The 15,855-nt window shown below is 36.3% G+C and overlaps 2 protein-coding genes and 2 pseudogenes across 4 annotated transcripts; 1 reads left to right on the forward strand and 3 right to left on the reverse strand.

Annotated features, from left to right (window-relative positions):
- The first annotated feature begins 592 nt into the window (after window positions 1-592).
- LOC103329196 (uncharacterized) lies at window positions 593-1,335 on the forward strand. The gene has a single exon (XM_008231625.2). It carries the CDS (start codon window positions 783-785, stop codon window positions 1,137-1,139), a length of 357 nt encoding a protein of 118 aa, XP_008229847.1. The 5' UTR covers window positions 593-782; the 3' UTR covers window positions 1,140-1,335.
- A 3,565-nt stretch (window positions 1,336-4,900) lies between these two features.
- LOC107880926 (protein GAMETE EXPRESSED 1-like) lies at window positions 4,901-8,101 on the reverse strand. 2 transcript variants are annotated; one of them, XM_016793502.2, is made up of 6 exons: window positions 8,006-8,101; window positions 6,765-7,305; window positions 6,076-6,663; window positions 5,858-5,984; window positions 5,433-5,767; window positions 4,901-5,329 (listed from the first exon to the last, which is right to left on the reverse strand). In XM_016793502.2, exons 2-6 carry the CDS (start codon window positions 7,238-7,240, stop codon window positions 5,062-5,064), a joined length of 1,794 nt encoding a protein of 597 aa, XP_016648988.1. In that variant the 5' UTR covers window positions 7,241-7,305; window positions 8,006-8,101; the 3' UTR covers window positions 4,901-5,061. The 2 variants fall into 2 exon arrangements, with proteins under 2 accessions (XP_016648988.1, XP_088905750.1); XM_089049624.1 differs by lacking the exon at window positions 8,006-8,101 and adding an exon at window positions 7,816-7,991.
- Window positions 8,102-9,137: 1,036 nt separating this feature from the next.
- LOC103329211 (exopolygalacturonase pseudogene) lies at window positions 9,138-10,721 on the reverse strand (annotated as a pseudogene).
- A 1,724-nt stretch (window positions 10,722-12,445) lies between these two features.
- On the reverse strand, window positions 12,446-14,403 carry LOC103329212 (exopolygalacturonase pseudogene; annotated as a pseudogene). Its single transcript, XR_016126132.1, has 3 exons — window positions 14,396-14,403; window positions 13,388-13,799; window positions 12,446-13,277 (listed from the first exon to the last, which is right to left on the reverse strand). The product of XR_016126132.1 is annotated as an exopolygalacturonase pseudogene (transcript).
- Between the last annotated feature and the right edge of the window lie 1,452 nt (window positions 14,404-15,855).

Genomic DNA, 15,855 nt, shown 5'->3' on the forward strand with positions numbered 1-15,855 from the left:
TGATATTAGGGTCTTTGTGACACCAAAAATATGCTATAGTATTTGATTCTCTCCTACACAGTCCAAGTCTGGGGACCCAACTGGTATAGCTAGGAGACTTCCTTAATTATGCATCATTCATCGTGATAAATATGTGTTTTGCATCCAAAAGAATATAGGCTTGAAGGTGAGTTGTTATCAAATGGTTGAAATTCTCTCATCATAAAATGATTGGCACCCGTGATCTGATTTGATACGATCTGTAACTCACTTTTGTGTCTCAAGCCTGTTACACATTTATGGGACCCCCCCTCATTTTGTACCAAATGAACTGTAAAGCTAGGTTAAAATCAAAAAGAAAAAAGAAAAAAAGAAAAAAAGAATTCCTCCTTCCGTATGTGCTAAAAATATATGTGCGCGAAATCAGCCCAACATGATGGCTTTAATTTAAAAATTTATTGTGTACATAATTAGGCAGGTTTGTTGGAATGTTGGCCTTGATATTACATAACGGTACCCCACAAATATATATTATAAATATAGGTAAAATAAATGAATAAATAAATATATGTGAATGTGAATGAAGAACCTTATAAAAGGCACTCACTCACTACATAAACCTTTGTGATAAACACTAGCACTAGCAACTCCACCACCAGCGTGCCATTATAAAAAGCCACATAGAAAAAGTTTGGCCTCCAAGAACCCTTTCCTTCACTTCACACCCAAATTCACAACCAAATTCGTTCATTCATTAATTCTCAGATTCGAGCAGAGCAAGAACTCCGGTGGTGATTCGAAAGATGTGGCGTGGGCTGGCAACAATGAGGCAAAATCTCCAGAACATAAGGAAGAGCCCCAGAGTAGCAGATGAGAGCATGGTGATTGGAGGTGGGAACCTAGCAGAACTGCCAATTTTTGCAGGACATGGTCATGAACATCAAATGGATAGAAGATCTTCATCGCGCGTACGTTGGATTAAGGGGTTTTCGGTGTTGTACAGTGTTGTGCTTGTGCCATTTTCTGCGCTCTCTTGCTTTTCTCAACCTGATCATGTTCATGGTGCTGATGGGGTCTGGGCATCTGGTGAATTTGCCCAGATAACAGAGATGAATCACCTCATGGTAAGTGACAGCATGCGCTATGCCATCTTGATGTAAAAAAATAAAAAAGAAGAAGAAGAAAATCAATTTAAGTTAATTATAACAATTGTAGCAGATCTTGTTTTTGCAGCAGTGTACTAATTTGCATGGAAGGAAAAGAGATAGCCAACTTTTAGATGGTGATCCATGTAAAAATGTTTCCCATAATTTTATCAATGATATGTTGGTGAAGTAATACTAGATATATTATATATATCATGTATGAATTGAGATTTAATTTTTTTTCTTCATTATTATTATTATTTTTTATTGTTTTAAATTCTCAGAATTGCATTCATAATTTAGTAAAAAAAAGAGTCACTAGTCACAAAAGGAACGTTACAATAACGAAGCGATCTAACATCAAAATTAAGACAATTTGTTGCCTCCACTAACAATCACTTACGATTGAAGAAACTCTGAAATACGCATTTCAATTAAGATTGTTTGAATATTTTATTTAATAACTTAAAGAAAGTAATAAAGGCACTTTGTTGTCTGCAGTACACTTGTACTGGTAATTACTTAGTGTGGAGGAGGAAAGGACAACTTTTGGCATATAATCAAACATTCTGTTCAGTCATTTTTGTAAAAGTACAAGGGTTTTTTTTTTTTTTTTTTCTATCTCCTTCTGTTAAGTGGTTGGCTAACATCACATGGTATTAGAACTCTGGTTATGGAGGTGGAGTTTGAGATCAAATGAAACCCTTCAATCCTCAACACTACTTATTTGGTAAATTTGCAGGGTGTATATTGTAAAGAAAAAGAAAGAGCAAAATAAGTTATGGAAAATTTTGTATATATGAACATAAAAGAAAAAGGAAGAATACTTATTATAAAAAAAAGAAAAAAAGGGATCAATGCTTTACATACAAAACAAACCAAACGACCAGGTGGAAAAGCAACATGATCCTTCACCCAACCCATCAATTTTTGGTCCAACATATGGGAATAAATTCCATCGTGTACCTTCATGAACCCATACCTACCTACTGCTATCCACAAAACCTTGTTTTTTTCAGTCTCATTCTAGTCCCATTTTATTGAAAGATTTCTCAAATACTAAAATTTCAATAATTCAATTGAGTGGTCAAATGATATCGGATTCAAGTAATTTTTAAATGAATATCTACAAAATAGACGGTTTAGATTAGTGAAATAAATACAATACAATACGGAGTGGGCCATATAAGAGCCTCTCTCAATTGAAACTTACTCTACATATATAATATTTAAATATTGGCAAGAGTTGAATGAAATAAATACAAGGTTACGAGGATTTAGTAATGATGAGGGGAGCATATAAAATTGCGTTGAAGTTACCAATTAAGAGCGGAGAAGAGAGTAAGAATGTGGCTTGGGTTTTGTCCATAAAATTAAGTGGGAAACAAGGATAGAGTCAACTGCTGCCAACTTCTGCACGTAATTTGCTAGTCTTGATGGGAAGTGGGAACTTATGTGTACTAGTAGTGCACTGGCGGTCACTGCCATCCCTACAATCTAGTATAACTTAAATCATTTGTTTTAAGATTTTTTTATATTTTCCTTTCTCTGATCATTCCATTTTATTCACAGCCACAAAAAAACATGCAGCCACTATCATTTTATTTTAGGGAGTTTCACTAAAACATCCAAAATGGGAGTTAAAATTATAAAAAAACCCAACACCCAAAACACTTTATAAACACACCCAAAACCCATCATTACACACACTCAAAACTCATTTATAAACACACCCAAAAAATATACAATTGTTGACTTTGGGGTTGATTTTGGGTGTGTTTCTATGTTTAAATAATGTTTGGGTTTTTTTATAAATACATGTCTAGAATTGAGTTTAGTTATAAATTTGTATTTATTTTAATGTGTATGTGGGTATTTATATATATATGATGGCCGGATGATGTCTTCTTGTCAGATATATTTGTTGTGGAAATTTTAATATGAACTACATATTTAAACAGTAATTCATTTTACTAATGTTTCATATTTGAGTTTTTTTTATTTAAATCCGGTACTTTTTTGTTTGTTTATTATATATTCTAAGTTTACCCCAATTTTTAATTCAAATTTTCATAATTTTTAAGAAAACCCCACTATCTTCCCAAACTATCTCTAAAGATACACCCAGTAGAAAAAATAAATAAATAAAAAACTCTTCAACCTCACATTACTTAAAGAGATAAAAACAATGTTGTCAAATATGTAGCAACATTATTTTATTATTTAGCGTTTGTTTGTGAAGAGAAGATGATAGTGTAGTAGGTTTTTGGATTGAAAGAGAAGAGTAATATGGCAATAGAGTGTAGAGGAGTTTGTGTTTTTCTAAAACTTAATATGAAGAGTGGTGAGGTGTGTGTATAGATGTACATGTTAAGTATTAAGTTGGATGATCTTTTTTTGTCTTTTTACATATTGAAGTGAACAAAGAAAAGTATGAGATTTAAATAGAAAAACTTTTCAGATTTTAGTACTTAACATTTATGGAAACATATCTGAGTGTGATAGTGATACTGCGTTATTAATTCATGTATTATTACATAAGTGAATTGGTATATCACATTACAACGCAACCATCATCACGAAAATCTTGTAGTGTTGATGGTGAAATCTGGTTGAAGTATATATGCTTGGTCTATGTCTAGCTAGGCGATCACTAACTAGAAAATCTTGTCGAACACAACAATGTCTAGTTGGAGTGATACTTTTGGTATCGGCCAATGACCCTTCGATGCTTAAAACAATACAACGATTACATAGGCATGACATTTTTGTTTGTCAATCGATCCACATGTTTAAAAAGAGAAAGCATGTAGAGGAACCAAAGCTAATGCTGAAGGTAACTATCAAAGAAAGATACGATCGTTAATAATCACCAAATAGAAAAGAAAAAGAAAAATTAACATGCAATGCAACTAAAGTACTTTCCAATGCCCTTTAAATTTATCTTATCTTTTGCTTAATGAACACGATTTTAAGGTGCTAAGAGCTCCAATCATCTCACAGCTTGTTCACACTTTTTATGCACACTGAAAACGACATGAGAATAAAGTAGATTATCAAGGAATGATGGAAATAATTGAGTCTCGACAGTGACTAATTAAGCTACTTGCACTTGATGGAAAATACAGTAAGGCAAGCCAAGTTTTTTCTTTTTGCTTGTAATCAAATTTTTACTTTTCCCGGTGGCATCAAAGATTATGATGTTGTTGCCTCGTTGACATTTTTGTCTTTCTGAATTGTACAAGCACCTGCCGACACTTCGATTAGTTGGTTTTGGCTCTGATTTAATCATTGTTACTGTATCTCAGTATCAGTATGTGATATGATTCGACTTCAAATCCTCCATATGAGCAGCCAAATCAAATTTAAAAACCAATACTTTAATTATAAAGTGGTGGAAGATTCTGGTGTTAATTGTTGAAGAACATAAAGTCCGAGATCAGAAACTTGACTAAATGAAATACAATATATAATGAATGATACCACTACTAATATCACGCATTTTGTGATCAAAACCCACATTTATTAGACTCAGTAGGTGGTTGAGTTGGGGGACAATATCGGTGTTGATTTGTTTGGTCCAAGCAACAAGTGCTTTGCCCAACATTCCACTATACATGTAGTTGTGTGTGAACTCAGATTTCTGCTTATGTTTTGCATACTGAGCTAAAAGATTGTTGGCTGGCTATCCTGTGCTTTCATGATTTTCAATCCTTGGCAACTTTCTCAATAGATTAGTTGGATCGCATAATTAATTTTTGTAACCACTTTAAAAATCTTGCAGAAACTTTAGATATTATTGATGATGGATGATGATTTACATATACAATTACAAAAGATTAGGACAAATATATCAGTCCTGCATGATCTAACTTGGCAAAATCTAGGAGTATAATGTTCTCTAAGCTCTTAGCAAGTAAATGGTAAAGCAATTACATCAAAAACAGACAGTTGATCGAGGAGAGCGACTGCGGAGATTATATCTTCCAGTACACGAAGTGATTGCATATAAATTATCTCCAACTTCTTCTTGCAGATGGTTGGGATCCTTCAAGTTCTCAAAGCCATCCGGTACATCTTTGTCAACAAATGTAGACCAATCGGATTCATCATCTGATTCCCATTCCAACTTTGCGTTTTGTCGTAAGCTCATAACCTCCTCTGTTAGAACTTGTAGCATATCGTGGTTCAGCCTTCCATAGTCCCTGAAAATTTCAAACACATACATGTTAAATGCAAATCATAAAAGCAAAAACAGAGAGAAAGAAAAAAGTAATTTCAATCTTTACCGAGATCTTTTTCACTTACTTGTATCTGATATAAGCAACTATTATTCGAACTGAGGCATACAGCGCAAAGAAGTTCCTCAATATATTGACCCACCGAGTCTGTTGCTCTATTCCATTTGTTGTAAATCTCAGGACTGCAAGTTCAAGCAGAAATATAATCGATAGACCAATGTATAGCTCACATCTCACAGTGGAAGTTTGCTTTGTGCTGGTGGACATGTAGAGGACAAACATTGACATGGCATAAATGAAGAAGGCTTTCATTGACCGTGATTCGAGCAACAAGGCGTTGTGCAAGGCGAATAGCCTGTCCAAAGCAACAAACATGGTTGCCTGCTTCTGCTCAAAAGCTTCCTGTACACATATAAAAGAGAGTGTTTTTATGAGGATCATGAAGTTATTAAAGACTGAATTAGTTAGAATGCAGCATAAAGAAACAGTTACCTGAGCTGACAATATGGATTTTGAATTTTCGACTAGGTGGTTGTGTGCTTTTTGAATCTGGTCCTGTCGTTGAAGAAGCTCTTCTTGTTGTTCACGGCCAAATGTAGCAAACTGTTGCAAAATAACCCTGCATTTTTAAAACAGAATGTTAATAACGTACAGCTTGATAGATGTTTTGAAATTATTTTTACTAACATGGCAATTGCAATGTGTCTTACCTGCTCTCTTCTAGAGCTTGGGATTGAAACTTACTTAGTGACTCAAGGCCATCAAGAGCTTCAGATTGCCCATGTAGAAGTTCCTTTTGCTTTTTCAAGGAAATCTCTGCTACATTCCCAATATCATCAGCCTTGCTTTGCAGCTTGCTCATCTTTGTAGACATGGCTTCTCCAACTATGCCTATCTTCTTCTCTATTTCAACAGTCTCATCCTGTAAGCTGTGTATTCCTTTACCTAGAACATGGTAAGACTCATGAACCATTGCCATCCCCTCTTCCAATTTTTCCTTCATTTTGTCCTGCCCCATCTGCAACTCTAACTGAGAGGCTGCAATTTTCTCAGATTGCTCAAACATCACCTCTGACTGCTTCATTATGCCACCAATTTGATCACTCACATTCTTGGAAGTCTGAGCCACTTCTTGTGTTTGTTCGTCGATTGAATTCAAAGACTCGTGGATATATTTGGAGCCCTCCAGCAATTTCTCTGATTTCTCTCCTATGGTTTCTAATTTCTCCTCTGCATAATCAGATGACTTTACCAATTCATTCACCAACTTCTCTGTTTGACGCCGGAATATATCAGACCTGCAAAAAGAAAAGAAAACACACAACCAAATTCAAGTTAAGATTAATATTCTTCATGTTTTAACACTTATTAGGTCAAAGAGAAAAAAATTATACTCAACTGTAACTGATGGCAAATGGAGTTGGTTTCCAGATAGAATTCGCGATACGCATGAATTGCATTGTTGTCCAATTTTTCAAGGCAAGCTTTCATGGGAGAGCCTGCAGGGCATCTAGGAAAAGGGGGTCTGCCAGAGTCCTTTTGAAAGCAATTGCTAAGATCCCAAGCAAATCTCTTCCTCTTGTCATTGTCGTCGGCGGCAATCTCAGAACATGCTGCAAATATTCCTTGGTAAGCATCGTGCCAACAAGAGTTAGAGCCAACCAGTTTTCTTCTAGCATTGTTGAGTCGCTCAATCCCCCTTTCATCATTGAGAGCATCCGTGGAGAATTCAGCAGCAACATCACCAGATATTTGCAGATTTTGTGCAGGGTTATGGCCGGCCTGGCCAGAAGAAGAAGACCAAAACCATGACATACAAGACCTTGACAGAGTTAAGAAGATCAACAGGAAAAGAAGAGACTTAGGTTGGCCCATTTGAGTTTCTTTCCTAGCAAAAGATGTTCTTCAACTTTCACAGTCAATCACCAATGTTCAGTAACCTGCATTACAAAATCCAAATAAGACAATCATTAAAAAGTTCCACTACATGCACATACACAATCAGTACCAGAGAATAACATAACCTTTACGGCGCTTGCTAGAAATAGAAACTAATCGAGAGATTTCGATAAAATTGGCAGAGTTGGGAAAAAAGAAAAATCAATGAATTCCTTATTTAGAGTGCATTGAAAGAGAGCAAGAAAATAAAAAAAACCAATGCAGATAAACAAAGGTACCATAAATTTATTTCTCATAATTGTGTCTAGAATTTTGTTTTATATATATAATATACCATAAAAAAAAAATCATCTTGGCCTTCGATTCACCAGAAATTTACTTATATATACTAATTAATCCAGGCCTCCTTGATTAACTTTTTTTTCCTTGAATTGACATCCTATTTGTATATTCCTCTGCCTTTTCAGGTTTTTACAAGAACAATGCACATGCCCTCCAAAGTAGATAAATAATTATACGAAAAAAATAGAATAAAGATTACAAAATTTCACCTTCTCACACAGCTATAATTAAAAAAGAAAAAAGAAAAAAAATCTCTGGTAAAAGTTCACATAGCTTTCAATATAACCATATGAACACAAACAAGAACATTAACAGAGAAAATGAAATTAAGAAGAAACACAAAGACAGAAACTTAGAGAGAGAGGGGGAGAGAGAGGGAGAGGGAGAGAGAGGCCTTACTTGGAGAATGCTAAGAGGAGTCGCTGTGGTTTTGTGATGAAGTGCTCTGTTTGTGTGTTTGTATTGGACTGTTGGGTTGTTCATGCAATAAGGTGGTGACTTTGAGAGAAAGAAACGGCCTCCAAGCGTATTTATAAGAGGGAGACGATGCTGCCGTTTTGGAAACGAAACATGAACAAAACAAAAGGAAAAAGGCCAGAAGAACAACCAAAACATCCAATAGGCAATTGCCACGTAGTTCTAGATCGGCACTCCTTATTCCCTTGGGAAAACATTGCACCGTTGGCCCATTTGAACTAGGAAGTCCACCGACTTGCCCCAATTAATTAAGAGTTTTCCTATGTGTGCAAGGGCTTCTCAATGGGCCTAAAATTTGATCCACATATCCAAAAGTCCGCATAATACTATTTATAAAAAATAAAAATAAAAAAATTAAAGAAAAACCATTACAAATAATCTGACATAATTTTTGTTTTAATTTCTTTAAAATTTTAAAATTTATTTTCTTTTTAAAACTTGAAACATAGTCCTTTAGGCATTTCATGACAAAAAATGGGGAGAATTATATGTGTGTTAAACTAGTTTTCTTTTTAATGGTAATTTTTTTTTTGTTGCCAAAGTTAATAAGGGAGAGGGATGATTTCTCGCACATACACACAAACAGGTATCATGGGGTTCGAAACTAAGACCACTAGTCTGCAAGGTAAAGTCCTTTTCAACTAGGTTACAACCCGTTGACTTTTTCATGGTAATTTGACCTTATGTTTTTATCTTACACTTTGCACTTCATACCACACGTGGTTCATTGGTATATTAGTGTTTATGAGCTTTCCGTTTGAAGTTTTTCATCGAAGCTTCATTGGATATTGAGTCTGAAGTTTGTTTTATCAGTTGACTTGACTTGACTTGACTTGTTTTTCTTTTCAATGAGGTTTTTGTACTAAAAGGGGAGATTGTTAATGTAATATTTTTAATTGGCATTAGGGTGGTTTAGATTGAGGCATGAGTCTGGGTTAATAACGAGGGTCATGAAGAAGAGGGAACTTATTGCAATGCATAAAATAAAGATCAATCCAATTTGAACTTAGAACACTTTCCATTATGTACCTAAAAGGGCAAATACACAGGCAATCTATCTAGAGAGAACATTAGCAGGATTTCTTCTACTTCTCAGACTAAAAGGATTGGTAGCACAAGAAAGAGGATTTGCCACTCGAGTAAACTGAGGCTTCACATAAGCACATTGAGAGGTAAGAGGCCCTTTGTCTCCACTGTAAGTGATATCAATATCTTCCAACCCTACATTCTGGCATGGTAATTTTCTACTGCACATAAGCTGTACAGCAACTGGTGTGGCAGAAGTGCCCTTAATGTTGACGAAGCTGACGCTGCTGATCTGGACTGTAGATGGAGCCTTCTGTGCACACTGGCTATATGGGCAATACTGTTGGTCAATGAAGATAGGGTTTCCTACATTGACCATGGCAATATCTTGAAAGTGAATATGTGTGGCAGTGCCAAATGCAGGGGAGCCAGGCCATGTTTTGATTCTCAGACCATTTTGTGTGTTAGTCAGGGTGCAGTTCTTGACTAGTACTCCGGCCACGGGGACTTCGCTTTGGTATTTTCCTAGACTTCCGATGCTTATACCGTGGCCTGGTCCACAAGTAACGTTGGTCACGATGATTCGCTGGCTTCCGTCACCAAGAGAGATGCAATCATCCCCTGTGCCGATGGTTGTGTGGTCGATGGTGATACCATATGAGCGCCCGATATGAATTCCATCCGTGTTTGCGCTGTCTTCAGGCGCTGTGATGGTGACATATTGGAATGTGACATTGCGACATCCAAAAACATTGATGTGGAAGTGTTTGCTGTCAAGAGAAGTTATGTCACGAATCATGGCATTCGTGACGAAATCCAACCTCAGATTCTGCATTAGGCAAACAGAACAAGCATTAGAATTTAGAAACATGTATTTATAAACTGTAATGGTATCGAAGATATAAATAACAGCAAGGATTGATCGAAACAACTTACAATAGCATCAGTAGCTTTGCAGTATTTGTTTTTGTAGCAATTGTTTTGGCCATCAAAACTTCCACCGCCATATAAGGTGAGCCTGTCCACGTATTGAAAACCAACCCAAGTATCCTGCTTTGTGAGATATTTGCTGTCCAATGGAGCCTTGAGGTTGCCTTGAACTTGAACCTCAATAGGAGCCTTGCAAGGACCTTGCAAAATTGCTCCTCTCAAATTATATGTCCCCTTTGGAATAACAACTTTAGTTGGCCATGTTGATGCACAAGCATCTCTCCAAGCATTGGCCAAAGCCTGGGTAATGTCAGAGTTTGGCTTTCCTCCATATGCTGCACTTGTCACATCGAAGACACTGGATTGTACTTTAGCTATAGAAGCTAACAATAAGAACACAAATATCCAATCGCCAGCTGCATAAACCAGAAAAAATTAAAAATAAACATTATATCACTTTCAGAAAATCTGTGTCATGTGTGTGCTGTGCCTACTCATTCATCTTATTGAAAACTTTGACATAAAACTTTGATTTCTTTGTCAAACGAGTGTATGGGAATTCTCAGATATATTCAGATACGCTCATACGTATATTCTTCTCCAATAAGAACTCACCAACATTCTATGCATTGACATATTGGTGAAAAGAAAAAAGAATATAAGGCTAGGCAGACATACCCATTAGCTTAGAGCGAGACGAGATTGTGCTTCCTTGAGAATGCCAAGTAGATGCCTATCTGAATTGCTCTGTAACTGTGGACTGTTGGGTTCGTGTGAGGTGGTAGTTTGAGAGAAACAAACTGCTGCTACTTATAAGAGATTCTTTTTTGTTTGTTTCTCTTATCTTAACCTTTTTGAATCTGGAATGCTATGGCATTATGAAAAGGGTTAGATAAGAGCAACAACAAAAAAAACATCCTTAATTTGAATATTTCCCTTTCAGAAAAACAAAAAGAGGGTAAGCATTATTTCTTTTCTCGCAAGAAATTTATTTAATGGGAAGCTAGGATTTAGGGTTCCGTGACTAAATAGATTTCTTGCGAGAAGGCTTGTAGTTTCAAGCCGGTCCACTTTTTAATGCCTTATCATTTTAATAACAAAATTATTCCATTATTTTGATAACAAGATCATTGTCATGTTTTAACTTTTATTTTAAAGGTATGCAAGCTCTACTACCATCCTTGTGATTTGGGCATCCATTGACAATCATCGGAACAATGAAAAAACCTACTATGAAAAAAAAGAAAAGTTTGATGAATTAACACATCAACCACAGTGCTAACAAAACAACAAAAATAATGTAGAATTGTAATCATGTTACTCGAACTAATTGAAAGTTTGTGTGCTTTTAAATTGAAAATAGAACAAGAATGAGAGATTATACATGTTATTGGCCGACAATGACACGAGTTTCGGATGTCACTTCTAGAGAGTGACACGTGAATTACATATTTTAGTTTTCAAGAAAAAAATTATTTCAATTTAAATCCTTAATGGGGCACAAATCTATAGTTAGGGAGAACAAATGAACTAGTAATAAGAAAGAAAGATACTTTTTAATTGTGCAAGCCAATAACAACTATCATGAAATCAAACACAACATAGACCGTAGACACAAGGAAATATGAAAAAATAATTAGAATTATTAACGCATGTTTTGGGTTCTACCAAGCAAGCAAAGCATCATTAGTGAATAAAAGATAGTGTTATTTCTCTTTTCAAGATCTTGTTTGCTTTTGTAAACTTGAAAATCAAACACTAGGTATATTACTTGGGGAGTATTTTTGCTCATCACTTTAACCCAAGGTGTATGCTCACCACTCTTCTCAACACCTGACACGTGTTCATAAGCATAACCATGATTACATAAATCAAAGAAAAAAGTTAACCATGATTATGCCTATGAACACGTGTCAAGTATTAAGAATGGTGGTGAGCATACATCTTGGATTAAAGTGGTGAGCAAAAATAACTTGAACTATGACCAAACACCAGTAAACCTACCTATTTCAAACCGTGAAATATGGAATTCAGACTTAAGTTTAAAAAGAGCATCAACAGCTAGTAATGTTTCTCTTCTTATCAAGCAAAACAATAAATTTGGAGAAGCTAATCAATGAAATCAGACTTGAATTGAATGGAGATAACTTTTTAGACCAAAAAGAAAAAGGAGAAGAACCAATTTTATAGATTGGAGAGATGAGCGCTGATGGTGAATGAATCGTCAAACAGTTCTTAGTAGGGCATGCATTTTTATCACATACATACATAAAATAAATCAGCCTCAATCTGAACTTGAAGAAAAAAAATGTGCATAAAAAAAAAAATTTAAAATTTGAACAACAATTTATACATCTAAAATGGCAAACCTAATAATAAGAGCCAAACTTTTTGAACTATACAATTCCAAAAAGAAAAAAGAAAAAAAAAGAAACAAAATCAATCTATCTAGAGAGAAGATGACTTGTTCTACTTCTAAGACTTAAAAGGATTGGTAGCACAAGCAAGAGGATTTGCCACTCGAGTAAACTGGGGCTTCACATAAGCACATTGAGAGGTAAGGGACCCTTTGTCTCCACTGTAAGTGATATCAATATCTTCCAACCCTACATTCTGGCATGGTAATTTTTACTGCACATAAGCTGTACAGCAACTGGTGTGGCAGAAGTGCCCTAATGTTGGCGAAGGTGACGCTACTGATCTGGACTGTAGATGGAGCTATCTGTGCACACTGGCTATATGGGCAATACTGTTGGTCAATGAAGATAGGGTTTCCAACATTGACCATGGCAATATCTTGAAAGTGAATATGGGTGGCAATGCCAAATGCAGGGGAGCCAGGCCATGTTTTGATTCTCAGACCATTTTGTGTGTTTGTCAGGGTGCAGTTCTTGACTAGAACTCCGGCCACGGGGTCTTCGCTTTGGTATTTTCCTAGACTTCCGATGCTTATGCCGTGGCCCGGTCCACAAGTAACGTTGGTCATGATGATTCACTGGCTTCCGGCACCTAGAGAAATGCAATCATCCCCTGTGCGGATGGTTGTGTGATCGATGGTGATCCCGAATGAGCGCCCAATATGAATTACATCCGTGTTGATACTGTCTTCAGGCGCTGTGATGGTGACATATTGGAATGTGACATTGCGACATCCCAAAACATTGATGTGGAAGTTTTTGCTGTCAAGTGAAGTTATGTCCCGGATCATGGAATTGGTGACAAAATCGAGCCTCAGGTTCTGCATTAGCCAAACAGACAGCAACATTAGAATTTAGCAACATGTATTCATAGATTATAACTTAATATCCAAGAAATAAATAACAGCAAGGATTGATCTAATGAACTTACAACAGCTTGAGTAGTTTTGCAGTATTTGTTTTTGTAGCAATTGTTTTGGCCGTCAAAAGTTCCACCGCCATATAAGGTGAGCCTGTCAACGTATTGAAAACCAACCCAACTATCCTGCTTTGTGAGATATTTGCTGTCCAATGGAGCCTTGAAGTTGCCTTGGACTTGAACATCAATAGGATCCTTGCAAGGACCTTGCAAAATTGCTCCTCTCGTATGGTATGTTCCCTGTGGAATAACAACTTTAGCTGGCGATGTCGATGCACAAGCATCTCTCCAAGCATTGGCCAATGCCTGGGTAATGTCAGAGTTTAGCTTTCCTCCATATGCTGCACTTGTCACATCGAATACACTGGATTGGACTTTAGCTGTAGAAAAACTAACAAGAAGAACACAAATATCCAATGGCCAACTGCATACCAGAAAAAAGAAACCTGATAATAGTTAGTAACAGAGAGTAAAATTAAACTGTACAAACAGAGAGGTGCAGGGGATTTCATTGAAAATTGGCAGAGTTGGAAAATAATTTTTTTTAAAAAGAAATCATCGATTCAAACCAAACTATGACAGTAACTTTAACCCAAAAAAACATCTTGAACAATTTCATGTCAAATTTCACATATAACTTTGATTTATTTGCATCGACAGATCGGTGAAAACGAAAAAAGAATACAAGTGTAGGCACACATACCCAATAGCTTAGAGTGAGACGAGATTGTGCTTCCTTGAGAATGCGAAGTAGATGCCTATCTAAATTGCTGTGAGCAATTCTCTGTAACTGTGGACTATTGGGTTCGTGTGAGGTGGTGATTCGAGAGAAAAAAACTCCTGATACTTACAAGGGAGAGGCCCTTCTTTTCCTTTTTTGAGTCAGGAATGCTATGACATTATGAAAGGGTAAGAGCAGCAAGGGAAAAAAACATCCTTCTGAATAAGGAAACATGCAAAAGGGTAAGGGCCCATTTCGGTAAAGACGTCAACGATGTGAGTCTTGGCGATGAAAAACACCTTTGCATTTTTTATCTTTCTAATATCACTTGAAGGAATGAAATTTCTAGAAGACTTTTGGGAGCTAACAAAACAACCAGTGGTTTGGAATTGGTTATGCTAACTACAACTACAGAAATTCTTTTTTCGTTTTCATTTCTGAAAACAAAAACAAAAAAAGGGTAAGCATTATTTCTTCTCTCGCAAGAAAAGGGTGTTCTCTTTTCTTCTACTTTAAATTTTTCTTAGAAACTTGCTACTTATTCCTCCTTTGAAAAAGAGGGTAAAAAGTGCGCATGCTTGCCTATTTCAAAATCTAGAAACTAGTAATCCCACTGGACGAACATCAAAGTGCAATCAGATTATGAACTTCGATTTGATAGATCTAAAATTTATCTTTATTACCCTAGTTTTAAACAACCATAGTTTCCTGGAGAAAAAAAATGAAGAAGAAAGATGACAATATGCCATATAGTACATGAATTTTCAACTGTTTTAACTTACTAAGTATATTTATTCACTCCAATAACCTAAGCAGGCACATATGCACGAAACTAGGGAAACATGGATTTGTGAAAAAAAATAAGGTAAAAAGTCACTTTTGGTCCCTGTGGTTTATCACTTTTAACATTAAGGTCCCTTGTGGTTTCAATTTGAACATTTTTGTCCTTGTGATTTCAATTTCAAGTAATTCAAGGACAACTCTCAATTTTTGTTAAATTTTTTAAACTTCCGTTACTTGTGAGGGGGCAATTCGGTCAAATTATTAAAAAATTCATTCATTTTTAAAATAACAAATACAAAAAGGAAAAAATAATAATAAATAACACAAATTCATTCCTTTTTTACTCTGGTGCCCTCCCCCCTCTCCCACCATAACCACCATCTAACAAGCCACTACCCAATCTCACCCACCCAGCAACCAACCCTTACCACCCTCCCACCACAAAATTTCTCAAGACCCCACCTATCTCTTTGTCTCTCTGTCTCAAGTCCAGCCCAAAAAATTGAATGCAAGCAAAAGACCACATTGCTCATAATTTATTACAATATGGCCAATAGATCTGCCCAAAAAAGAAGAAGCTCCAACCCAGGCCACCCACCAAGAACTACTCCTATTTCAATTTTATTCTCTTATTATGGCTTATTTGATGGGAAGGGTAAAATCTATAGCTATCGCCAAGTTATTAAAAATCGACTGATGAACAAAGCTGTATATTGGAGAATATCTAGTTTTAGGTTGTGGTGGTGGTGGAGAGATGATTAGCGGGCTGTGGTGGGGTGAGGTGGAGGGCCAAATCGGAGAGAGATAGAGGGATGAGGGGGTCGGTGCGCTGGTGTTGGGTTGTCTGTAGGGATGGAGTTGGGGGTGGGTCACGGCTAGGGGGAGGGGTGGGGCTGGGGATAGGATGCTATCAGGTGGTGGAGAAATGAAGAGGGAGAGATACAGCAGAGAGGGACGAAGGCTTCTAGGGAGGGGA

This window comes from Prunus mume, linkage group LG4 (assembly GCF_029339155.1).
Source record: "Prunus mume cultivar Tortuosa linkage group LG4, ASM2933915v1, whole genome shotgun sequence".
NCBI classification, from domain to species: domain Eukaryota; kingdom Viridiplantae; phylum Streptophyta; class Magnoliopsida; order Rosales; family Rosaceae; genus Prunus; species Prunus mume.

Excerpts from the sequence above, each read along its gene's own strand:
- LOC107880926 (XM_016793502.2), bottom strand. The coding sequence starts at position 7,240 with ATGGGCCAACCTAAGTCTCTTCTTTTCCTGTTGATCTTCTTAACTCTG. Across the intron at positions 6,664-6,764 it reads TCCATTTGCCATCAGTTACA|GTCTGATATATTCCGGCGTC; the intron begins GTTGAGTATAAT and ends TTCTTTTTGCAG. Across the intron at positions 5,330-5,432 it reads GTTGCTTATATCAGATACAA|GGACTATGGAAGGCTGAACC; the intron begins GTAAGTGAAAAA and ends TGAAATTTTCAG.
- LOC103329196 (XM_008231625.2), top strand. The coding sequence starts at position 783 with ATGTGGCGTGGGCTGGCAACAATGAGGCAAAATCTCCAGAACATAAGG.